Here is a 27,543-nt window from a genome sequence, read left to right on the forward strand (position 1 = left end):
TAAAAAAAAATAATAAGAAAAATAAAGGTGTCTCCTCACTCTGACACTCATTTAAAAACTGCCATAGAAAAATATTCAAGACGCTTCTTTATACTAATTAAAAACCAACCAAATGAGCCTCCCCTGAGATCTAGAAGAAAACCTGTGACCCTGGAAAATCAGTCCTTTTATTTGAGTACTACCCTGTGCTCTCCTCGTGCTATATGCGAGGAGAATTCGTATCGGTCGTGGCTCCTGTACCCGCAGACGTTGCACTCGAAGGGGTCGCGGAAGCCGTGGCAGCCCATGTGGATGGTGAACATCACATAGTCCAGAAAGAGGACGCGGCAGTGGTCGCAGCGGTAGACCCCGATGGCTTCCCCTTCCTTGTTGATGACCTTAAAAGCGTCGCGCGGGCATATGGCAGGGGGCTTGATTATGTCGTAGGGCCTGGGGAAATCCTTCAGGGACTGCAGGCCGTTGCGGGCCTGGGCAGGGAGCTGGCTTTGATGGAAGGTGGGGTTCTGCCGCTCCTCGTGGTTGCTGTCAGTGTCTGTGGAGTCTTGGCCGCTGTTGTTCGGGGAAAGGCCTCTGTCGGAAGACAGGCTTTTGTCCCTGAGGTGGCCATGGCTCTTCTCGGCGTCCTGCGGGGTGCCGTTGGGCACGTCGGCGCGGGTCAGCGGTATGGGATACAGGCTGCTGATGACGGGGACCATCTCAGAAGTTGGGGCCGGCGGCGTCTGCACGAGAGGGCGCAGGGCTTCGGCCCCGAGGTAGGTGATGGCGTTGTTTATAGCCTGGTCCATCATGCGTCCCTGCATTATGTCGCTTTCCTTGTCATACATGAAACTTGAGTTGTAATTGACATCAAAGCTGTGTCGCTTCTCACCTGCAAGAGAGGAGATGCGTTACCAGGGAGGTCAAAGCAGCACTTGAGCTCTGGGAAGCTCTTCCAAATGGCAGGAGTCTCTGGACAGCAAAGAGGAATGAAATATTGTCTGCAGAAAAGAGATATTCATATACAAAAGCAGGTTTTTGTTGCTTTTTTTTTTTTTTAAAGACTAGGCTTGGAAGCAGAAATCTAATAGAGGAGATGGAGAAGATGGTTACTGAACAAATCCTCAATAAATTTTTAAAATTATTCTGGGATTTAAGGGAAAGAAGAGCATAAAGAAAAGTTTCCAGAGATTAATTACTCCCGTCTTTTTCTAGGAAAAAAAAGGTAAGTAATCATTAATGAAAATACTCGCGAAAGAGCTAACTGATAATGAACCAAAATACTCCATTTTTGGTACCAAGACTGCAACCTCTCCTTCCTGGCTTTGTCCTGAGAAGCACACTCTTCTCCAATAGAAATGGTGAAGACAAACACTGGCTGAGATTTGGTGAGGTTTTCATTACTTTATCCCCACCTGATAGAGTCTTTTACGTATCCTTGTACCCTGCAATCAATTCCCCCCGCTATCTCATGGCAATTACAGCTTCCTCTGCACCAGTTTTCTTTGAACTCTGTACAGGTCTTCAGACAGTCTTACAAGGGCAGCTCTACGTGTGTGTACAGAACTGCACATTTAGGGTCATTTATATGGGGCCAGCAAAGGAGGAGCAAAACAAAACCCTGTCTGGGTGTGCTGGTGCTTTGCAAGCTCTCAGTTAGACGGTGTGGGAGGAGAGCTACGAGCACATGTCTGAATTTCTGCCCATGTCTTCCCAAAATAGGGGTAAGGCACGGGAGGGTGGTGTGGGCAGCACACTGGCACTAGTTTTCTCCATGCCAGGTGCAAGGAGGAAATAAAACTGCACCCCAAAAGAGCCAGAGTCACTTTTTCATGAATAGCTAGAAGTAACTGAATTCTGTGGTTACATAAAACAAAATTGTTCATAGCTTTTAAGAAAAAGGACCAGACCAAATGTTTCATGTGCAAGTGACTTGCAACCATCAGATCCACTAAATCTTTTAGTTACGGTAACTGGAGTAGTGCAGATGTTTATCAGTCACCTGTCAACACCATGACTCAATGTATATGAAACTCTTCAGGTTTCACTGCAGAGGCAGAAAACCAGGAGCTCACGTTTCTCGTATAAAACACTCAAAAAGGTTAGCGAACCACAAGAGTGTAACTGCTTCCAACCCTCAACAAAACTTGTGATCCATCTTTACACAGAAGGAAACAAAATGATATAGCACATCGGTGTGACTCATACAACCAGCTCCAAGCAAGTGAGAACTGTGAACAAATTTGAAATTAAAAAAGTAACAAAAGCAAAAATATACAGGACTCCCTGTAAATCTGGGGCTAGGAGTCACTGACTTAAGATTAAAAAAAAAAGGCAAGGTATGATCCCTGAGGTTCTCACTCTTTTGTTATTCCACTGTTCTCGTAGCATTTTAAAATCCCCCACATAGCCTATTTGGGCTGTATAAATTCCCAGTTATATCAAACGGAGCACAAATACCCAGATGCTCTTTTGGCAGACAGTCACATCACGTTGCTGTACACTTTCTGAAGGCCTCTACATGGCACATGAGAAGGGGGCTCCCTGTCTCAGCAGGCACCCCATGGCAAGCACACTGCTGCCTTCGGTGCCTCAAGAAGATGCCAATATTTAGGTAGGACAAATCTGCATGAAAGTGCCACAGAAAATGCCAAGCATTTATCCAGAATAATCCAAAGCACGGCAGGGATTTGCAAGCCCACAGATGGGGGGGACCACTCTCGATTCGCCACCACCACCTCTCCTCCATAGAACACAGCAAACCTGCCAGGGAACGGGACAAAAAGCAGGAACAGTGCTGCCGTCAGACACAACAGCTTTCAGGCCAGAGAAAGTTGGGGTCAAAGATTCAGAAAAAGGGAAAGGAGCATGTGGCAAATGGGGGATGAGCAAGACAGACTCTGCCTACAGCCGTTGATGTTTTATTTTTGTAGCTGGCAGGACAATTTAGTAATTATTCTGAGTGAAGTTGCTATCTGTACCACAAAATTACTGCAAAATACTAAATTAAAAATTAAATTTATGGGGTTCTCTATTGTTCACTTACAAAGCAGCCACCAGTTAGCTGAACATCTTTCCTCTTTTTTTTTTCTTGTCTCAGTGCAATGCAAAAAGCTTTCCCCTTCAAAATTCACACATGAGCCATAGCGTATGACACGTTCTCATGTGCTGCTCAGTGATGCTTCACTTGCTCTAAAATGTGCATCAATTTTTATTTTTGCAGCCTGATGAGGTGTGGACACTGGAAACAGGGAGTGAACCTGTTTCCTGTCGCTGTGCTAACCAAAGCAGACAATTTCTCATTAGACTTTGCACACCGGGGGATACTGGTGTTTGCTAATGTGTCAGAACAGCACTTTTAGCACTATGAGAAATTTATTTTTACTACTGGTCTCAGGGAAAACTTGTTTCTAAAAAGGGCAGAATAGAAGTCCACAGGCCGGATGCTCAGCTGGTGAAAACCAGCAGAAATGCACTGACTGCACCAGTTACTTTGACTTGGATGAACTTCAGATACACCCCCACGAGTGTTTGATACAGCACAGATATCTGTTCTGCTGGACTTTTTTTTTTTTTTTAATTTTTTTTTAGTATCTGTTCATTAATCAAACCAGGAAGTACAAAAAGCCAGGCTTTGTACATTTAGTCCACACACATGCAAAACAGAAAACCACAGCAAAATAAGAAATGCAAAATGATAAACTTCCTTTCCCATCCTTGTTCCCTAATAATTCATGGAAAGGCTGAGGACAAAATCTTTGCAGAAGCCTTTGAAGAAGGGCCTGGTGCGGAAGTTAAGAATCAAGTGCATGGTCTGCTGATCTGTGTCCTTCTTTGAGACTTATACTTGTGCACAAGGTAGCTACCAGAGATGAAAAAATAAAACTAAATGAATAAATAGAGCGGACAAGACTCCTCCTGCTTGTATGAATCTCTACAGAGACCTCAAATAATAATAAAGTTGGTTTTTACCCACTCAATAGCCTTCATTCACAGAAATGAGCCAAACAAAGATGCCTTGTTAGTATACATCTCTATCCCTTCTTCCTGACAAAATGAAAAATCAGCACCCGTTCCGAGAACGCCGTTTCCCAAGAAATCACAAAGCTGTCCTGGCAGATTCGCACTCCTACACATGCAGTTCAGAAAGTCACAGAAGTCAAATCAAGGTCGGACAGGCTGCTCTTGCAAACACCCTTCCCAGGGATAAAAGGGACCGGGTGAGTCATTTTTTCACACATTACCTAACAAGAACATGCCAATCATAGAGGTTGTAGAAAAACAGTAAGTTCCCGAAATCGGTTATCTGCAGACTGCACTGCTGAGGACAATCCCAAATCAGAAAAGAATCCGTTCCATATGAGTATGGTAAAACAAATCGGACACTGTGCTTGTGCTCGACTCTGAGCACAGGCTGAGTGGTTGTGTCCTGCACAAGATGTGTTCAATAAAACACACAAAGATCAAACTGATAGCCATTGTAAAACATGACAGCGTGAAGCTCAACTCAGTACAAAAAAAAAAAAAAGGAAGCTGAAGATTTTCAAAAACACTTGCATTAGTATTACTTTTTGAATCACAACATACATGCAAGGTCCAAGTTACAGAGTCGACAGTTTCAGTATTAGGTACCCAAAGGTACTCAGCTGGAGTGGCAGCATCACTCACTCCTCTATTAGAAGGTGACCTTTTAAAACCTTTTTTTTTTTTAAAAAAAAAAAAAAAAAAAAAGATGTCTAAATAAACGTTACCAGTTTTAGCAGATGGAGAAAGCCCAGCGCTACCCACCAAATCCGGCAAGGATTACCGCCAAAGTTACCTGCAGGAATTGCTTGCACGTACACACGAGTTTAGCAGCACAGCTTTCCCTAGGCTGGGACCTCAGCCCCGGACACCCGAGACATCCTCAGACCCTCTGATCGTGGGTCCCCCCAGGCAAGGGTTGATCCCTTCCTGCATGCTCAAGCCCTGCGCCCCCCCTCTCTGCTCACGTGCGCCAGCATCAGCCACGGGGCCCTGCTCGCAGGGGGAATTTTAGGGTGCGAGAAAAACATTGAGCACTGGGTACACCCGTACAGGTTGCTACAAACCAGACCTTATTAGCAGCTGTATAGTATGAGCACCAAGTCAGGTCTCCACTCGGGACACGAGAATTGCATTTTACTTTGTTAAAAGGCGAGCTGATGGAACGAGACCAGCCAAGAGGATCAGGCGCTCACGGCGACACAGAACCTGCCAAACTCGTACTCCACATCCCCAGTATGCAAAATTCTGATCATATACAATTAAATGCAAAGAAAATGCTCTGGAAACATCTTGCAGCTTAAGTTACCACAAGAAAGGATCTGATATTTTTTTTAAATCATATTCAAATTCAGCAGATGACTAACAGCAATCCAATACTTTTCTGTCTTTAGGCCTTATTCCACACATGCATCCTGCAAGTAGCTTCAGTTGCTGCTTACTAGAACAGGAATTCAGCTCTCAACAGCATTACATGCTCCTGTTCTCCTGTGAAGAACCCAGCAAATGCATAGGTACAGAAAACAACACACGGAATCTCATAAGAAATATTTATAAATTGACTACAAAATAGATACAAAGCACAGTAGCAGATTAAATCCCGTTCTCAAGCATCTCTTAGAACACAATCCTTTAATCAAAACTCTACAAGTAACTAAAACACATCAGAAAATCGAAGTTACTGTATTCATATTCTCTTGAATTAGATTGCAAGCTTGAAAAGGACATTTAAAATAAGCAGAGGCATTGTACTATAAACTACCAACTTTTGCAGATTTAACTGTTGCACATGAAAAGGTTTTTTGTTCTTACCAATAAATTTCTGAGGCATTGAGCTTTTTCGCTTTGCCACGTTGCTTGCTAGCCTGTCCAGCACAAGGGCTCTTTCACTCCCCATCTCTGCCTTGATGTGCCTTGCCTCCACGTTTGCTAGTTTGGAAATGTGAAAAGAAAAAAAGAAAAAAAAAGTAGGTGAAAAGGAAAAAAAAAATCAGAAAAAAAAAGAAAAAGGAAGAAATGAATGGTCTAATCTCCGGAGTTTGCCACGCTAACTGGAAGGAAACAGTTTGGAGATCTGGTGTAAACTTGTTTTGTTGCTTTTTCTGTCGTTCTTGCTCTCTGTGTCTTGGGCATCAGCTGCGGTCAGTGGAAGCAAGCACAGAAACAGACACCGATCTTGCAGTCCTGAGTGCACGCAGGGAGATCACAAACCATACAAAACCAATACCTTCATTAGCAAAAGGAAGTGCAAAACAAACAGGCTGGACGGGTTGGTTACAAAATGTAGAAGGAGACAGAACCTTTGTTAGCCTTTCTTTTTGATTCTGAGTAATAAGAACCGTGACACCTGCAGAGCGTCCTGTCCTACTGCTCCAAAACGTCAGTACAGGAGCTCCCGGCCCCTGGCTGCACTGCTTTAGATATCAGTCACACCGAGATGTCTTCTCAACTAAAAACTTGTATAAAATACTTCAGTGCTCCAATAAAATAACATAACTTTTCAATATTCACTTATAACTTCTTTTTTTTTTCCTCAAATATCAGCATCACTTAATCTTTTTTCTAACAGCTAGAGCTAATTGAGAACCTTTGCTCTTTGGCACCCTTATAAGCATTAGTTATTTTAAAGTCCATTCAAACCTGCAGAATTTCTAATTTTAGGAAAAGTGCATGTGCCCTAGGATCAATCCCTCGAGACTGGGCCACTGTTTTAAGGATTTTACTGTTTCCCAGAGCCTTCCTCTAGCTGTGGTAGCCAGTGCCCAGCATTTCACGGAAATAACTGCTTGCTCTCGACCTCATGGAGGCTGCACGGGTTTTGAGCTGGATCAGCCACGCCGAGGAGGACTGCCACCTCATATCACTACTGCCAGACTAATAATGAATATAGCTGCCGTGGCTTCCCCCCACAAGCCCTGCACTCGCCTCAAGAACAAGTATCGGTAGTGGTACTTCATATTAAAGCTGCACGAAGAGGTGCAGCGATGGGGACGGCTGGGGTGACAACCAGACACCTTTTAAGGGACTGCCCATGCCTTTGAGAATTTGATATCTAAATAGAGGCAAGTGAGGATGAGGAAGGGTCACTGATTTTGTCAAGGTAATATGAAAGGTCAGGTCTCATGGTGGAAGAATCCTGGCTGTTGTTATGGTACTAGTACACCCAGATGCCTTAAATAAATAAATAAATAGATAGATAGATAAATATGTAGCATAATCTACATAAGAGACAAGCAATGCCAGAGGAAAAGGATCCAAATGCTTTGGTGTCACTTCAGTCCTGCTAAGTGCGGTTATATTGAGTATTGGACTTAAAATACAGTTTTCTAAGTACAAGCGATAAAACTGCAATATCATCCTTCCACAGCTCAGTGTGCAGCGTTTCCCTATAAATTTTAAAGTCACTCCTTACTTGTTTATTGTGACTGTTATTGATATCAGATGAGTTTCAGTCAGCACAAACCATGACTCACCAAACCTCAGCAGAACTATTTGTTAATGTTTGTACAGCACTTTGCAAATGTAAAGTGCTTCATAAATACTCCATGCCACACGAACTAACTACAAATATGACTCAGGATGGTTGGGATAATAGGGCTCAACGCAGCACTATGTTAAGCCTGTTTCACCAGGCTGTAACCCTATTATATACATGATGGCCAGACTCAGACAGCACGCATACAAAATGCCTTAAAGATAGTAACATGTTGTTTTTCTCGTCTGATTTTTATTCCAAATTACTCTAATGTGTTTAGAAACTTACATAAATACATAAAGGAGGCAGTCTCAAAGTTCATTTTAGGCTAAAATGCAACTGCTCCCAGCCTGAAGCACCCAGCCACTATCTACCCATGTACACAGAACTACACAAAACATCAAATTAAGTTGAAACTGTAAGGGAAAGTTAGGCAGACCATAGTCATCCGCTTTGGATTTTGGCCAGAAACCCGAGTAAACTTTTAAGAATAATGTCACGGTATTTTTAATTTCAGGACTCATGTTCCAAAAACTGGAATATCCCTTCTGAACACTTCAGATTATCTTCAGATAACTGCACTTCGAGGGTTGAACTATCCCCAACCCACTAAGATTACAAGTAGTTAATAGGTTGTGATTTTTTTTTAAAAGAAATTCCACAACTACTTTGAGCAAGATAATGATAACGCCATATATTTAAAACCTTATATTGTAAACAAAAAAGAAAAATATGAAAAATGCACTATTCATCACGCCTTAACAGCAGCTCCCTAGTCCTTGCCATTTCTTCATTTGTTTTGCTTATTTTCTTCTAGTTCTTCTTTTTCCTCAATCTTTAGCTTTGTGAGTTTTTGCACTGTCAAAGCTCAAATTTCACATTTTCAGACATTTTCAGAATCTGTTTTTCTGTCTCTTCTGACAGAACTCAAAGAGCAAAGTTTCTGGGAGCCCCCCCAGCCAGGGAACACACTGGAAGCTACACGTTATCAGTGCCTGCTTGTCTTTTCAATGTTATTTATGCGCCATCAAGGGAACTTCATTAAATTAGTGTCAAAAGGGCAGACAAGCAGCTTCCTGCAGAGGTAACAATAGTCTTTACTCAGACGAGATTGCTGAAGAGACACTAACTATTGACCTACATAATATGTTCTGGGACATCTGTAAGCATCAATCTTCCAGCCTGACGCCTGTCTGCCATTTCATTTTAAAGCTGAGAGTTTTCCTTTCACCATAAGATTTTCTACTCCTTGCCAATGGCCATTTTTTTCCTAAAGAACTAAATAACCTCTTTTTATGGGCCATAAAAGGCCTTGACAATGTGTCCATAATACAGCCCTAGGGGAAACAGACTCTGCTCCCATTGAGGCATAGGTAGTTCCATAGGTTCTCTCCCTTCTTAAAGGCTGATTTAATGATCTCACCCCTCTCTTTCTCCTGGGTCACTTACTAAACAATCCAAGAATAATATTTAGCATTTAGGAAACATTTTATCTCTCTCAAAATTCTCCAAAGTCTGCTCGAAGAAAGAGAGAAATAATCACGCCCTGTTTCCCTCCTCAATTACCTTACCCACTGGATGATTCCACTGTGCACTGTGACATTAATTTAACGAACTAATTATCCAACTATAACATGTATCTAAAAATAAATTTCAGGCTGGACTGACAGAAATGATCAAGCACTTTGCTCAAAGACTAAGAGCTGGATAGTCATGAAGCCAATCCACACTTCCAAAGCACTTGGCCCGTTTCAGCCTGCGATCCTGAGATGCCCTGCGAGCTAAATACTTCTGATGGTTCACCAGAACAGCCAGAAAACAACAAAAAGGCTAAGTGTGCTGAAAGAAATCTTGCAGACTGATTAAATCCCCACTCCAGATGCAGTGCAGCATCTCCTGCTTCCCAACAGCTTCCCAACCTCTGCTCAACCCCCTGAGCTCTCAGCACTGTTCGAGAGCTGCTGCCCGCAACTTTCGTAAGATTTTTTTGGGGCTGAAAAATGTAACTTGTTCACTACAGAGGAGTGCTTGTGTTTTGTTGTAATCGCCAGCAGACAAGCCAGCTCCCCAGCCAGCAGCGCTGCTTGCCCTAACGCCCCACTGTGTATGTGCAGGGTGCAGGCACTTCTCTTCCAGCCCAGAACACGAATGCACCATCACTCAGCCTGAGCTGAATTGTTTCCATAGTGTGGTTTCTCTCACACCGTAAATGTGAGCATAATTTTTAGAACATGCGGGCATTGTTAACAAAACCCTAAAGTACAAAGCGGAGCTCAAATTAGAGGCATTGCTTCCTGTAGCATCTCTATGTGGTCACTAAATAATGGAGAGTGGAACAGAGGTGGGTTATTGTGCAATGAGAACAACGCGACCAGAGATCGCTATCAGGGACTGAGCAACACTCGAACAATATTGTTACATAAAACTTTTCTTTCTCAAATATTTCCACACTGCTAGGTTTGGAACGTGCAAACCTCACTTTAAAAAGCAACTAGCAGGGTAACTACAGTCCTGATGCTGTTTAATGCTTTAATTAATGGCGTGGATGATGGCACACTGAGCACGCTTGCACTTAACGATGGCTCCATGTGAGAAGGTTGCAAGGACTTCAGAACAGAGGGCCAAAATGCAAAATGATGCAGGGAAGTAGGAAAATAGTCAGAAATCCTAAAACAATGTTCACTAAAAACAAAAGCAAAGTAATACACTTCAGGAAAAAAAAAAAAAAAGGCACTAAATGACCTCCCAAGGTCCTTTCCAGCCTTCCCTCCCTCTGATTCTGTGATCTAATATACTGCTGATACCAGAAAATTGAATGGAAATGCCTCAGCAAGATTGGAGTTCCTGTTTTTCATAAAACTTACTACACTACTAAAAACACCACAATATTTTTTAAGGCGTGAAGGTCTTAAAGGCATCAAGTACAGCCATATCATGTCATACTGGAAATTTACATTTCCTCTGTGGCCAATTTAAAGCACACCGTACTGCTTTAGAGTACTACACTGCAGATTCTGGATAACTGAAACGTTGCTATTCTGAAACGAATATAAACAAAGAATTATTTAAAATCGGGAATCAATAGTAGGTATCATGTTTTCCATTTTCACATGGTGGACATAAAGTGATTGCCATCATGAGAGCATGTACTGTAACATAAAACCACAGTTACAGTATGTATGGGTTCTCATGAAAATCAAAACTTGCTGACACTCACACAACCATTTACTTTTACTAATGCTCTAAAAAAACATGTCACTTGCTGAAAAGAAGATACTCCATGAAACACTACGAAATCATTGTTTCTTTTTGACTTTTTTTTTTTTTTTTTCAGGGGGGCGGCATGTGTCACTGCCTGACCGCCAGCCTACTCTGCCCAGGGTGAAGATTCTCATGCACACAAAGTTATCACCACATATCAATGGGTATTCACACCCGGTTTGGGGCCTAGCTTGTGATGATGCCAGCACAGTTTTTGCTTGATAATCACATCACCAAACACAATTTTTTAATTCTTATTAAATGGTCTTTGTTAACGTTGTCATCTAAGTGCAATTTACACTTTATTTTTTCTTCTCTGAAAACTCAGCTTCACGTTTTCCCTGAAAATAAAATGCTACTTGAAAATCACAACCCAAACTAGGGAGCCTGATGCTTTAAAGTTTGGTTGTTTTTCTGGGGGGTGGTTGGTTTGGGTGTTTTTTTTTTTTGTTTTGTTCTGTTTTAAGGCTGGATATCAAAAAAAAATGGGAACCTGAATTCTGAAACTGTAGCCTTAACTCTGCTGTGAATTGGCTGTACAATCTTTTGGGAGATCACAACCATTCCTCGCGTCTGTGACTGAGGAAAGTAATTCTTTCCTGACATACTGGTGTATTGTGAAACTTAAAATCGCACAAGTTCATTTTCGGATTGGAAATATTCAGGTGAATAAGGCTCAAAGATTACGGCAGTTATTTTTCATCAAAATATTTTCAGAACTGCAGCACTGAAACTGTGAAAAGGGAAATTTAAAAAAAAAAAAAAAAAAAAAAGAAAAGTGTTTGATACATTTCACCTTCATCCTTTTTCAAAGACAGCCCTATACTTAAGGAAGTCCTTTACCCCTCGCTACTTTGCAGGCCGATCTGTCAGCGACCTGCAGGACGTCACCCCATTTCCATGCCCTGGGATTTTGCCACTAATGCTTCTGCAAATTCTAACTAATTCTGACCAACAGCCCTTCATTTTCTTTAGAACAAGGATCAAAGAGAGCCACGTGAACAACTGCTGTCAACAACTACAGGCGTCAACTCATCCAGCACAATAAGCAACATAATGGCATTAATGTAGGAATAATTTAACATACTCTGAGTGTCACCTACAGAAATGCTGCGTAGAAGGTACTTCAGATGTTTTATTCAAAGTAACTGTGAAATAAAAAAGTGATTAAAATAAAAGCATTCTTTAACTAGCTGCCTGAGGGATGCATTAAACCAGACCCTTTTATAAGATGTTACAGCCCCTCAGGTTACTGAAAATGATTGTAGTAAAAACTATTCTCAGGCTGTGAATTAACAGCTTACCAGATGCCCTTTTTAAGCACTGTAACATACAAAAAAAAAAAAAAAAAAAAAAAAAAAAAAAAAAAAAGAAAGGGGAGGCACTGTAATGTGATAAACTCACCAGCCTCACACATGCCAGCGTTCTGCAGGTAGGTACGGCACCGCTCCTTGTGCTCCTCCAGCGAGCTCCTCTGCTTGTAGCTCCTGCCGCAGAACTCACACTTGTACGGCTTCTCCACTAGAAAAATCAGAGAGCAGCATGAAATAACCACAGGGGACCACTGAAACACGCTCCCCCTGACATTCCAGCGTATGGTTACTGATAACATAAATGGAGAATGCTTTAAATTTCTGCTAAGTTGATGGGCGTTGTAATTATGACAAAATCAGGGTTATATGAGGGTGAAGCCCACCAGACACCCAGAGGACTTGCACAGCCCTCCTTGCCCCCCTAGCTCAGTGCCAGAAAAGAGACCTCAGTCAGACACAGCCCTTGGGAGCCCTGTGCCCTTGGCACAGCTTCCCTCGGGAATCCCAAAAGTGCCACGGCTGGGACCACAACTGTTCTAACTGCCCCATTTTGGTCCCAGCTGCACTGATGTTTTTAAGGATCTCACGAATTTCAAGTTAAGCCAAACCCATTTGTGAGGCTTACTTCATTTCCAGAGGCATTTATTGTACAGCAAATTATGCTCCTAATTCATTTAAGCAAAAACAAGCCTGTTTGAAACTCAAGATAACCACGCAGCCTTTCCCAGTGCGTCATATAAGACTGGAGGCACGCCCTGAATTATTTCATTACTGCTTCACCAACAGACATTCCCTAACACACTTGGGCACAACGTCATCGCGAATGCAAGCAGCCTTGCATCATGTACTGTGCAAAAAGACCATACTCCCTAATGGTAATGCTACTGTTCGCTCATTCGTGTGATTCACTTAAGGAGATTTCCCTTATGCTGCTTAATAAGCCAGCTCTTAAAAGCTTCAGTCACAATAAGCCCCTGATGTGTCTGAAGCGTGATGTGTTGGGGGGGGACGGTCATGACCACTGTGCTGGGTTCTTGATCAAATCAGAATCTCATTTCCTCATGTAAGGTAATCCCATTTTTAACTTTGATTCTTTGTGAGGTTTATTTTATTCCTGTTAAATGCAGTGCAGAGATAACATACATAATTTAGAGCACCCCGATATGACACAGGATATACACAAATCAAAGAGCAACCATGACCTGGCTCCTAAAGAACGGCAGGAATTAAGGTTAATCAGTTTATACCTGACTTGTTATTCAAGTCACCTCAGCCCTGTGCCTCCATTTCTCCCATCTGTGAAGTGGATGCAATACCCTACCAGTGTTGAGAAATACCGCTGGCATTTGTTCAGCACGTTAAGACATTCAGATGAAAGGCACTACACAACAGCGAGGTGTTAACTGGCAGTAACCTTCTCTTTGATTACGCTCCAAGTTATTCCAATGGCTCAGGATGGGAATGGAAGAAAACCCCAGCAAAACATTTTCTCACTGCTCCTCAGGTTCCGAGCTTGTGAAAACAGCAGGGAGGCACTTTGCTCGGAGGCTGCTCTCTCCTCACCGCAAGCAGCTGTGACGGTGGGATTTCCCTGTTCTGTCCCCACCTGATGATGCTGAGCCCGTTCCCCAGAGGGCTCCACCAGCACAGCTGAGGGGTCTCTGCCCTTTGGCGATGCTTCAGAGCTAAGCAGGCTGAGCAGACCTCGCTGCCTGCTCTGCTTTCCACGCCTCGTGTCCCACTGACACACATCTGAAACACGTGAAGTGCCTTTGAAGTCACTTACCAGAATGTGTCCTTAAGTGACCTGTTAGCGCATCCCTCCTTTGGCAGGCATAACTGCAAAGATGACATTTAAAAGGTTTTTCCCCTGTATGTAGTTTAATGTGGCGGAGGAGGTTTCCCTTCTGAGTAAAGGAAGCTCCGCACTGATTACACTGGAATGGCCGTTCACCTTAAAATGACATACAAAAAAGGACATTTAATGGTTATGTGGGTATCATGCTATCCTCATACCCTTTCCTTTTTGGAAGAGGAAAGAATGAGATACTCGATCACTTTTTGCCTACAGAAACACACACAGCCCTTCCATTGACTTCAGTGGGAGTTACATGCAGCTCTGGGGTCAGAGCTTTGTGCAATATATGCATGACTATGGAAAACAACGTACAGACTTTCCCATGGAAATAAGTGTTCTGGAGAAGGCTGATTCCAACAAGCTAGCAGTTTTTAGAAAAAGAAGTCTTATCTCACTGCAGGTCAAAATCTACGATGCTCGTTGGTTTGTTGCCAAAGTAAAGCACAAAGAGAAATACAGCACACAGACTGGAAATGGCAGCACAAAACCAATCTACCTTGTGTTTTGTGGCTGACACGATTAAACAACATAGTGCCTTTCATCCAAAATTCTTAAAATGCCTCACAAATTTGCATTTACTAATACCGAATCCCGATAGGAAGAAAGGTGGGTGAAGTGAGGCACAGAAAAGTGAGTAACTTGCCAGAGATCACACGCGGAGTCAGGGACAGAACAAGGAAATCCCAATTTTGGTAACCTTTTCTAAAAATAGTCTACATTACAAATTGTTATCCTGTCAGTATTGAGCTCTTGCAAGAATAATATAGGGATATTTACCAGTGTGGCTACGCTTATGAACCATCAAGACATTGAGGCTAATGCAGGCTAATCCACAGATATCACAATTCATTTTTCCACTAGCTGGCCTGATGTTGTCATATGAACCAGAATGTCTTTCCAGTTTAATGCTTTCATATTCGTTATATTCTCTGGGATAGGTGTAAGGTATTTCAGATTCTTCTGGGTTTTCCATAGGCTCTGAATTTAAAGCACTCTCCTCTCTGTCACTGTATTCACCTTTCACTTTAACATCATCTGCAGGTAAAACAAAGCACACAAATCAAGAAAATGATCATTTCAGATACCATGAAGTCTCTTTAAAAAATTACCAAAAATTACATAAAATTACATCAATACTTTCCTTACAGTTTTACGGAAACTCACAGAGATAAAAAAAATGCAGTTAAGACGTGAATCTTCATAGGTCATATACACATAGTGATACTCACAGTGAGATAACCTTTAAAAATATTGACCTATTTATTATTACCTTTGATGGATAACTTCCTTCTGCACATTACAAAAGCATAGTACAGGACTAACTTCTGTTCTTGCAATTACAGGGTACTATTCAGAATATAAAATAAAGTACTTGTTTCTACATCTGGCCATTAGCCTACAGAAATGAGTGCCACAAGATTTTCCTACGAATTGGAAATACAGAAAGACATGTTAAAAGGGATACTTGTAACTTCCTGTGGAACTTTCAAGCATGCCTAAAAAAAGTCTGATCCAGTAAGACCCTGAGTTTCCCATGGTAAAGATTCTCATCAATTAATCCCAATCAGTAATCTGAATCTTCACTTGCAATTGCAATTTTTATCGAAAGATCTCAAATGTTTCGAGAAGCATTCGATAATCCTGATACCCGTATTGAAGACTGCTGTATGAGTAAAACCAGTAAAGGTAGTAAAGATTGTCTGATAAATAAATATATTGCAGAAATGTTACAAGATTCGTCCAAAGTCACATTGCAAGCACACAGCAAAGACCACGAAGACTCTTGAAGACCAACATCCACGGCCTTGAGTAGGTTCCTGAACTTGCTGCTGTGTCCAGAGAAAACTCTGGAATCAAAGGCATCGCCTCATATTAATGCAACTTCACGACAAGAGAAGAATGGAACAAGTAGCTAATAATTTACTAACAATAATGTTCCCATGAAAAAATATCAGCAAATGGCTCGCACTACATAAACTGCTAATGATTCCTAACTATGGCTGAATTTCTTTTCTGCTATTAACTCCAGCATTACCAGCACGCTCATTAAAATCCTTACTAATTGATGGGGCAGCCTTTTTTTCTGCTTGAAGTGGACTTCTCTATCTAGATAGGAGCTGCGTTATGGCTGAAACTTGAGTTATGCCTCAAGCTACTAAGTGAAGAAAAGCATTAAGAGATAAAATACATTGTTTCCTGTTTGAAAGTATTGTTCTCATGGGCACCTGCTCCTCTCTCAGACTGAGGGTTAGACAGTTAAATATGGCATTTAATCACTTGTCCTTTCTCCAAAGTACAGAACATGGACTGCTGAATATGTATTAGCTCCGGTTCTGAGTAATAAACCACATCAAATGCTGAGAACAAACAATGGGTGACAGCAAAAATGAGGTGGCAACATAAAAGCAAGCACTGAAAAATAAAAATCTGGCAGCCAATACTTTCACGCAATCAAAATTTTCAACAATATTTTGGTGATAACATCGCTCCTCTAGCCTCGATGCTTGCACTGAGCCCAGCCGATCTATCTTACTCTGGGCTAAAGTGAATGGAAGGGGGGGGGAAACAGGTGGGCGATCATTGCTTCATCCCATGCAAGAACCCACACAAGGGTAGAAAACTCCAGGAGATTCCTTTTAGTGCCCTCCCCAGACGGTGACACCCACAGGAGGATTTTTTCCCCCATATTGTGTGTTTTTATCCCCTTATCCTAGACGTTTTTTGAAGTTCTGCGTTGGGACTGACTGCCCCGGCCCCAGGAGGGCTCACACAGGTTTGGGGGTTTGTTCTGAGGCTCCCATGGAGGCTTCACCTCCCAATGTGCCATGTCCCACTGCACCTGCTGCCCTGTTTCACGTCCCAAGTCCCCCTTCCACTGGAATGGGGCTTCCTCCGCTGCCAGATTCACGCCTGAGGTTGGAAGATCCCACTCTCTCAGAATTAGTTTAAGCATCCACTTCCATCACTCCAAGGAAAAGCTATTGCTGGTTGCTGAAAGCAGCTTTCAACAGAGTCGCTTTTCCAAAAAAATGAGTTGTTCACCCCCATCTCCGCCCCCCAGCAGGAGACAGCTCCAAAATAATTTGCTACATCCTGCGCAGAATGGTAAAAGGAAGCGCACGCTGCAGCTGCACCTTGGTGGTGCTTTCAGACACAATTTCAATTCCCACTTTCTATTTAACGTCTCACCTTTCGTCTGCATTAAATGTGATGGCTTAGCAGTGGAGGACTAGCCGTAACCTCCTATTGAGCAGACTTCTCTACCGTTTTCTACCGTTTCTCACCACAAGTTCACAGCTCACAACTTTTCACTCTTGTACCAAGTTACGTCCCTGCTCGCAACACACGAGCGCTGCGATCCCCATGGCAAGCACTTACTGACTGCCACACACTGGGCATCCTATGGTTCCGCTGCGGAAAATAATTGCCTCTGCATTTTCCATGCTGCATGTTGGCTGCTTGCAACGCATTTGTTTTCTTACAGTAACAGGGAAGGGCGCACCTGAGCCCTTACCAAGGCTTTTCCACCACTGCCTCCCCCTGCAAGCAGCGCTGTCTCTCCAGCTGTCAGCGATATCCCACCAAAGCTCGAGCGCGTTTCAGTTTGCATGTAGGCGTTTAAAGAACCTCAACGGAAAAATTCACCTTCTGGTGACTGAGAGCAGACAGCAGAAGCCACTAAGGAAGAGGGTTTTTTTTTAAAAAAAATCAAGCAAGGGTTAAGAAGTGTTGGAATTTTTCTATCCTAAGACACTCGTTAGCGGTCAGAGGCTTCCCTGCCAGGCTGGGAGCAGCCAGCCATGCAGAAGAAAACTGGTGCAAAGCAGCCCAGGGAAAAGATGGGTGAGTTCGGGTCTGCCCAAAATTAACCAAGTGGTTGCCGAGGTCTGAAGCAAGCAAATTCTTTTTTCAGCCCTGGCTGTTGCTCTGCGTGCTGGCAGGCAGAGGCAATTGTGCGAGATAGGAGACTGGCAGAAGTGTGAAAAGGTTTGGGTCTGTCACTTAAAGATCGTATCAACAGATTTGAATGAAATGAGGGAGTTTCCAGGCTGGTCCTCCTTAAGCAAGAGGAATGCAACTGTAACATCAAGCAGAAAAGGGATAATGAAGTGTGGAAAAACAGGAGTATCCTTAACAATCCTTAACAAACTTCCCCAGGTTGAAAAAAGCAGTGATATTATCTCTTCTATGCTTGGGAAAGTAAAGAAGTTGTAAGAGGAAAAACTATTCGTGGTGTCCAACAAAGGTAACTATTTTTCTTGAGGCAGTTCATGAAGGTAATACATACTGCAGGAAAAAAAAAAAAAAAAAAAAAAAAAGTTGTAGATTTTACACAACAAAGTACCAGGGTGATGTGTTAAGGCTGATGCACATGGTTTCATTTCCTGGGGAGATGATTACAAGATGAAAGACATACTCCAGAGTAATATTTTTGTTTCACCTGAAACACTGTAAAAACAATGGGTTCTGGAAAAAATCCAAAATAAAGCTGTGGTGGCAACTTCAGACTGAGTCACCACATGAGCAGTGCTTGTATACGTTCTATAAAACGCAAGAATAAAAAAAAAGTCAATAACTGCAAACAATTAAGACAAGCTAGAGCGTTATCTTAGCTGTTCTGTCTAAGAGGGAGTCTCTGAAGGACATCCCCCTCCTCACCAATGCCCCCCCCCATATTTAATCCAAGACTCTGGCATCAAATATTGGGAAAAAAAAAAAAAGAATGTGAGTTTTGTACTGTTGTTAAGCAAAGTTTGCCAGAAGTGTTATGAAAAGCACAAAGAATAAAAACCAGAAGCTATTAAAGACAACAGCACAAAAGGGTGATGTTGCTCAAGTGTTTTACAAGGAGTGGGGTCATAATCATGAAATCCTCAGCACATGCAAAAAGTCAACTGGATAACAAAGAAACTTAATCATCTTAATGTGGCATTTTAATGATGCTGCTGATTTGCTATGCCAATTCAGAGATAATGAGCCCCTAATGCTACAGATGTTCAGCCAGACTAAAGAAAAAAATGAAAAAAAGAAAAGCTTTTCTTGTATGCCATTTCCTAACTATCCAATTAAACAAATTGTGAAAGCATATAAATAGTTTACCAGGTTTTGACAGCTGTTAATAGGATTCAGATGCTGAAGAACAAGAAGGGCGTCTATATGTGCATGTACTGAAGGATTCTTGTGACTACCTGGATTTGACAGGTATTAACCAATGATTCATCACTGTTATCTCCACAAATCGTCCCCAGAAATAGCAGTACGAAACCCAAACGTACACATACTAGAGTCTGTCCCCTCCCAGAACGTGAGATTCCTTTACCTAAAGCAGCTTGAAGCACAACAGCCATACACTGTGAAACTGAAAAGGTCAGTGGAGTTTCCAAAGTCAAGTCAGAATCCTGCAAATTTACGAAAAACACCTCTACAATGGAATTAACGCAACGTGGGGGAAGATGTGTTATCAAGAAAAAGAAAAAAACATATTCCTGAATGAATATAAAGAGAGGTTTGCAGTACTTCCAACGAATTATAAACTGAACATCAATGTTATACCTAAGTACCTAAGTGTTTTTTTTGTCCTTAAATGATACATTACATACACATTGAAAATGTGGGGACTGTGAGCAATGGAGAGTTATAAAACATAACAGGAACATCAGACCATTAGTTGTTTTTTGTTTGTTTGTTTGTTTTTTTAACTAGAGGCAACACAGTCAGAGGCTAAGCAACTTTCCTACATGTTTTTCTGATATTATTGCAGACCTCAGTTCTAGGGACCAGAAAGGAGTTCAAGGCTTTGGGGCCTGACCTGGCTCTGCTGCCAGGGCACCCTTCTGCCACTACTGGCCAAGGCTCTAAAATCCCAGGTACTGCGCCCACTACTTCTACAGCACACTGGAAATCCATAGGATTCACTTCCTCGACTCACCAAAAATTATTCCTCGGACACAGTGGCTTTGATTTGATCTCTGTCTCCTCCAGCATTTTCTTGGTGCTGCTGTTCTGCGTCCGTTTTGAATAAAAAGCAAGCACCTATTTTGTTGAGATATACAGCATACTTGAGGGGGTAATTCCTAAATGAACCCGTGCAGAATGCACCTGGTGGAAATCTCACTTCTAAAAATAGGAGAGAAACTTTCATAATTCCCCTTTGTGGAGAGCACGCGCTATGGTAATGAGTTTCCTTGTTTTTATTGTGACTTGCAACAAAAATAGAAACAAATCAAATTGAAATGCAGCACTGAGAATTGGGAAAAAAAATAAATAAATCAGGCATTGTTTCCCAAGCATTTGGATATGTATTTTCTACTTCATTAATACCAATGTCTTTCTATTGTCACAACACAATATAATTTATGTAGTTACATAATTAATTACGATTATTTTTTTTAAATGCACATCTCCAAACTCATGTGAGCCAGGACACTTGAATTAAATAATTGCTTCTTCAAGCACCTTATTCAAACATATACTAGTATTTTTCCTATGAATCTATCTTCCTATACAAGTCTATAATATTTATAACCTCATAATTGATATTTCCCATCTATTACCAACTTTTTGCCCAATAATAATCTAGTGTTTCTTTAGGGGTTTTGTTGAAAAGATCACTGAAATATGTTAAAATTAGACTAACAAAAATACTGATAAAGGAAAAATCCAAAACCGAGTTCTTCCAAACCTGGAGATAAACAGGACAACAGCCCAGCAGCACCACACAGCACTAGGCCAGGGTTTAAGGAAGGAAGTGAAAAATAATGCATTTAACTGACACTACAAAGAGAATTTGGGGAAGCAGAATGTTATTACCTGAGGCAACATGGCTGGGGGATAGGAAACTATGCTAAAACTAGCATGAATTTTATTCATTTATTTTTTAAATTAACTTAAGTGTCAGTAGCTTGCTGTTTTCCTCAATTGCCTGTACCCACAGTGCTGCCCAGGAGAACAGAGCACTGAATCAGAGGGAACAGCATCCCACATTCCAGGGTCTACCAGTGCCCAGATTTTCCAGTCTCTCTCAGATGAATTTTGTTTCGCTTATGACACCTGTTAAACATTATCCTTCCAAACCTTAGGGTATTTAAAGCCTCCCTCTGAAAAAGAAAAAAAAACCCACAGAAGATGAAACTGAGTTCTTCTCTTACAGTTAGATAAGATCACTCATAGAAAACATTTCTAAAATTACAATTCCTAAAGTCCAGAAACCCAGATACAATCACAACCGTTAAATCAGACTTCAATTAGACAGTTAATCAGAGAACATCTGGACCTAACAGTCAGACTGAAAAAGGCCACATGTTAAATTCAGATAATCGCCTTCATTAGTTATATCAAGGGACCTATTACTAATATGACCACTCAGGCATGATCACCTCTGGTCAACTGCTTTTTCAAATGAACTTCAAATCTGAACTTCAAATCTTTAAACCATATTTTTATTTAGCTTTCTGAATTCATCTCCCAGAAGTCTTCGTTACAATGTGGCGCTGTCTTACATTTGATACTAGAAAAAAATGATATCATACAACAATTTGAAAACCAGGGAAATCTGTGATAAATATCAGCAGAGCTTTTACACCTACAAACTGAAGACAGGAGCTTGTTTCAGATGTTGCTCAAAAACCTCAAACAACATAACTGTCACAAAACCAATTGTAATGGTTTGATTCAACTACAAAAAAAAAAAAAAAAATCTAGCAGTAAAGAGCCTGGATTCTAAGACTTGAGCTTTAGACCATAAATACTCTCTCTCCAAATCAATATTTCTATAGGTAAATGCTAAGATTTTACTTTTAGCCTCATCTTCTGCAGAACCTTGTGCATCCCTGTGTTCCCTCAGGAAGATTCAAAATCAATCCTGTTTGGCAGAGGGGAAAGTTTCGCAGAATTACGGAGTTTTGGCAGTTGGCCCTGTTGGTCGCAGGGGCCAGGAGCAGGCGCAGCTCAGAGCCCTGCAGAAGCGAGCGGTGTGGACACACTCAGCAGGAACGCCTGGAACCAAGCTTGGAATGAAAAAAAGTTCGTAACAGCTCCTGCAGGTCAGCAGCAGAAACCAAAACAGGAACAAGAGCTGAAGCCCATAAACACGGTGTGAGGGGAGATGGTGTTGACAACGCGGAAAAGCTAGCTTGAGGTACCAGAAGTAAAATATGGTGTTGAGCACACGGTGCAGACTCTGCAAAAATCGGCTGAAAGCCAGCCAGCAGCAAGACACAAACCCAGTGGAAACAGAGCTTCATCAATTCCGACGCTCATGGAACTGCTCGCTGCATTTTAGCCAAGTTTTGATTCTTGTGGATTTCTTTTTGCTTTCCGATACTTTTCCAGCAGCACAAATAGTAGTAAACCTGCCCATTAAACTCCCACTTTTTGTGCCAAATGAGCAGCCTAGTCTGGGGGCAAAACATGAGTCATCTTAATTAATTAATTTCCTTTCCACCAGACCATATTTCTAAAAATAGATGATTTTCTGCAATGACATTTGAGTTCCTAGGGCCATTTGCCTTGCCCTCGCTTATTTACTGATACACATGGAGGTGGCGGGGGGAGCCACAACTCACCTACCCTGGACTAGATTTTGGTTTAATGCTGAAAGAGTTAAGTATTTCTCTCTCCTTTAATTCCAAATAATTATTTGGTGTGAAATGGAGACGCACATTGTACAAGAAATGAAGAAAGATACACTTTAAAGAGCTAGGGAAAGGAGTCCATAACCTACTGAATAACGCTGTGTGTCCATTCTCCTTCCGGACTGCCTCATCTGAGAGCTCACACTGCTCACCAAGATATCTCAAAATCAAATTCTACTTTCTGTTAACTGTAACGAGTTAATAACAATAAGAAATAGCTGCACTTTTCCAACGACTTGGCAGCCATCTGAATACCGGAGTTTGCCTCCCTCTGTCCCAGCTCTCCAGGTGCAGGGCGGCGTGAGCCGACGTCAGTCACCTGCAGGCTGCGGTGACACCGAGCTGATGTCACCAAACGTGCCCAGCAGCATCCCCGCTGCTGCTCGTACAGTACCACGGGGCTGCGACAAAAGTCGAGAGGATCTTTTGTCGATAACGCCGAGCCGCGGCTTTCAGTTCAGGCAGAGCCACGGCAGCAGAGCCCTGACACAGTTAAGCGGCACAGCCTCCTTGCCGGGTTTTAACACTTACAGAAATCCCCTGTTAAGTGAACTTCTGCAGCAGAGCACCGCTGATGTTGTGAGATAACCCTTGAGTCCCATGAGCGGCAGGGCTCGATCTGGGCTTGGGAGATGTAATATTCTGATAAAAAACGGCACTTCCTTTTCAGGCAGATAAGTGCGTGTGCTCGCAGCACCGCTGGAACCTCAGTGCGCGCCGAGGCGAGGGTTTGTCATCCTCTCCTGTCTCACTCCAGCCTTTTAACCGCCCCCCTTCGCACACCTAAATGCAGCAGCAATTAGCATCCATAAACCACAAGTGTGGCTTCTATTTCTTTTCATTTCACAACCATGAAAGCTAGCTAACATTTGTAATGCCGAAAAGTTGCCTGCCTCAGAGGAGGGAATCAAGACATAATTAAACACTTGTGCCTGACTGTGCCTCCCAGAGGAAGGAATGCACCTTTTAAAGTGAATTTTTCAACTGAGGACTCTTCAACTTTGGTCACTGAAGGTAGTGGTGACGGGGCGCATAAAGGAACAAGGGAAATTAATGCTTCCCCCATGTATCTGCCTCGCTGCTTGTCTCTTTTCTGACTAGATACAGGAAGCACCATGGGAACGGGGTATTTTTATGGTTGCGGGCAAGCATGCACCATGTGCACCACAGCATGCAGCTTCAATTCCCTTGAGGCAAAAAAAAAAAAAAAAAAAAAAAAAAAGGTTTTTTCTTTCCTTTTTTTTTTCTTTCTTTTTGTTCTCCATCAAGCTTTTAATTAACATACTACTGTAGCCTTCTGCCTGCTTGTCCTGTATTTAGCAGGCATGGCAGCTGAAGGCCTTTTAGAAAGGGTGTATTGCAGGACAAGTCGCGTTGTGTTCAGTGAATGGCCCTCACTGTGGCAGCATTGACACACGACCATGTCGGCCAGCCTGTTTGCATGTGCTCAGAGAAGTACAAACATGGAACTACTTGCTGCAAAAGCGGATTTTCTTACACCAAAAAGAGCACCAGTTGTGCTGACATTTCAGCCCTACACACAAGTTTACTTACTGCATTCAGGAAATTTCTGTAGCCTTTTTAAAGGATCACAGTATCACTTTCTGTGGACCTAACATAAAAGGCACCACCAAATTAGAGACAGACAACATCTAGATTTGACCAGTCTCCATCTCCTGTTTGAAGTCTCAGAGTAAGTCCCCACAATGTATTTAAAGACTGTCATCCATTAATAACACAGGCTTCACAGAAAAACTGTGCAGTCTAAGAAACTGGATGATTACCACTTACTACGAATGCTTACCGAAAGAAAAAAATGCTTAATGAACAAAAAAACAAGCATTATAGCCAAATATTAAGGTGGTGAAAAGCAGACTTCTGAAAAAAAATAAAAAATAAAAAAAACTTGAAAAAAAGAGTTTTCTGTGTTGTGGGCCATCATCAATGGTGAACTGTGAAAGACTGAAGTGGAACTGCTCACTCACAAAAGGAAGGGATCATGGACACCGTGATTAACATTTATGAGAACCACACATTGTGTGTTATTTCTCTTCAAATCTGATATGTAATGAGAGCGTTAGTGTTTGCACCAGGCAACGTGCCAAATGGCAGAGGTGTTTTTTAGGCAGGGCATAATCTATTTCCCAAAAGCCACCACGGATACTGACAATATTTCTGTTCTGTGATTCTGGAGAATACTATATATTCACTTTTAGCGGGGTTAGTGATCCCCGAAAGATAATACTCCCACCAGGGCAGTACTGTCAGAGTGCGGTTTCACTTATCTGGAACTCAGACAGATACTTACTGACCCACAAGGACTGCTCAGTGACTAACATAGCTGTTACTGTCAAACTGCAACAGCAAGTCATGGAAGCCAAGATTATTCGTGAACTTCAGCATCCAGCAGCAACCGGACTGGCACTGGGCTTTAGGAGAAATTTAACTGCACCTACTGATGTTTGCACTGCCCACAGCACTAGTGCAGCACGCTTAAATATTTAAGATTTATTGTGCTTTCAGTATCAGAATGATTGTAGAGAAACGCATGTGAATCAATGAAGTAAACATAAGAAGTGTTTAGTTTTGTGCCATTTTACACTGATATACTGTAGCTTTTTTTTGTTTGTTTGTTTTTGACATTTAAAGGAGTTTTCTCCCAGCAATTATCTCCTCATTCCTGTACTGAGAATTGCAGAATGGAGCACAGAGGTACCAAGTGGATTCATACTTACTGTATAATGTGAATAAACACTAAAGGTGAAGGAGTATCAAAGAATGAACTGATGCTCTATTGACATTTATAACCTTGTCTTTGAGAGGATGGACAGGCACTGGAACAGGCTCCCCAGGGCAGAGGTCATGGCACCAAGCTGCTGGATTTTGGATTGTCCAAAGAACATTTGGACAATGATCTTGGACATAGGGGCTGGGTTTTGGGTGGTCCTGTGTAGATCCAGGAGCTGGACCTGATGTTCCTTGTGGGTCCCTTCCCACTTGGGATATTCTGTGATCTACAAAATCACGTAAAGGATAGACAAATACATAGACTATGGCTGTGATCATTTCATCAGCTAGGGGATCTGAAAGAGATGTCAGATGCCCTGGATGTAGAAAAGGCTCAAGCCTTCCACGTTCTGTGGCTAAAAACATTAAACGTCTCTTTTTAGGGTAAGCAGAGCAGAACTCACCTGCCCAAGCTAGATTCTACAATGCAGGCATCTATATACTAAGCTTTTGCTGGCTCTAAGTGGAGTCCTGACAAACAGCAGCTGCTCTGGGGACACCAGGCACTTCATCCTAAGGCAGGCAGACAGATTTGGTCAGAAACCTGCATGCTCCTTCCATTGACTGTCAAGAAAAGCCAGATACTGGTCCACTTCAACACCAGTGCTGTCTGTACACACCTAAGTGAGATTAATTTCACCCTCTGCACAGCCACTTCTGCTAGTGCAGTACTCCCTTGAGTGCTTTATGTTGTTTGGTACTTGTTATTTTGTAAATAAATGTTTAATCTTTAATAACGTGGAAGCCTGAAACCTGAACATTTCACTGCAGTCCAAAACAAAGTCATCACATTTATGTTACAGGGAACAACCAGGTTTCTTGAGCAACCAAAACAGAGGCAATCCTTTAGTGATTTACTTGATTTATGTGATACGTGAACCCTACCTCAAAACTACTAACCAAAGCCACAGACATAATTCGTCTTGACACTGCTGTGGTGCCATGGACATGCTGTACTTGAAAGGCAGCATGAAACTGGCAAAACAATGCATGTCTTTTCCTCAGTGTATGTACACCACATCCTCTACCAGGCAACATTTTTCACTGTTTGTGGTTGAGACCTGGCATAAATGAACATGCTCAGCTCACTGGCAGGAATGTTTATTAATGCTGTGATTTTATGAGCTGCTTGATCAAGGAGGAAATTCAAGGTCTTGCTCTATCTATACGTAATATACAAAAACACACAAATTCCAAGAGCCTGTAAGATTGCCTTAAGTCCAGCAGCTGTTTATCTTATATCTAGTAAGAGAAGAGGCCCTACTAGTTTTTAAAGATACACAGAAGTAGGTCTTTATGCAGGACCTCTTAGATTAGAAATAGCACATATTGTTTTAGTATTTTACTCATACCTGTGTCTTGGTTCAGAGTTGCATAGGAAGTATTTACTGGTTGACCTAAATGATTAACTTGGTAAACTGACCACCCTTCTCTTCACCCCTGGTTTTAAGCAGGAGATTACTGCTAGTTTTAAATTCTACAGGGCTGAGTTATCCTATGAACTTGAGATAACCTGTCCTTTCTTTCAAAAAAAAAAGAAAAAAAGCTGTCATGTAGCTTAACAATATTTATTAAAAGCACTAGCCTAATGCACGCATTTGTCATATGCAAACTACTTTTAAGAGTTCATGTGCTAAAACACACACTAAACGAGGTCACCATATGCACAAGCTTTTTTTTTTTTTTTTCCTTGCTATCCATATTTCATAGCTGCTGTATAAGTGGCCTTTCTAAAATGCATGTGAGGTTCCCTGATGGTTGTTCCTCCTTTAGAGCACCTTAAAATGCTCTGAACTAATTGTACCATTATTTCATTTACAGACATGCAGGCAAAACAGAGCTATCATACAGAATAAACTTTGTAATTACTCTCACAGCATAATCAGATGAATAAAAAGAAACCATAACTATTATTATTCATAATTCAGTCCCCACTTTACCTCCTGCTTCTTCATTAGACTGATTGAGTTCTTTCATATCTTCTACGTTTTCCATACTTTCCATTTCCTGGGATTTGTTCAGATTACAGTCTGTCAAAACTTCCTGTCCTTCTGAAACAAGCAAATTGTTAAAAACAGTAACTATCAACGCTCCATTATTTCCAAGTTATTGCCTCTCAGTATCTGCAAACTCCCAATATTGGTTCCAGTACTCACAATGCTCTTCTTACAGATGCGCTTGCTGCAATTTCACTGAGCGGATTTGTTGCTGGAAATC

The 27,543-nt window shown here is 41.8% G+C and overlaps 1 protein-coding gene across 1 annotated transcript; it reads right to left on the reverse strand.

Moving 5' to 3' along the window:
- Window positions 1-131: 131 nt before the first annotated feature.
- On the reverse strand, window positions 132-27,322 carry IKZF3 (IKAROS family zinc finger 3). Its single transcript, XM_032202810.1, has 5 exons — window positions 27,267-27,322; window positions 14,684-14,941; window positions 12,140-12,256; window positions 5,812-5,928; window positions 132-868 (listed from the first exon to the last, which is right to left on the reverse strand). Exons 1-5 carry the CDS (start codon window positions 27,319-27,321, stop codon window positions 168-170), a joined length of 1,248 nt encoding a protein of 415 aa, XP_032058701.1. The 5' UTR covers window position 27,322; the 3' UTR covers window positions 132-167.
- Window positions 27,323-27,543: the final 221 nt, after the last annotated feature.

The sequence above is a fragment of the Aythya fuligula genome, chromosome 24 (genome assembly GCF_009819795.1).
Source record: "Aythya fuligula isolate bAytFul2 chromosome 24, bAytFul2.pri, whole genome shotgun sequence".
Taxonomy (NCBI): domain Eukaryota; kingdom Metazoa; phylum Chordata; class Aves; order Anseriformes; family Anatidae; genus Aythya; species Aythya fuligula.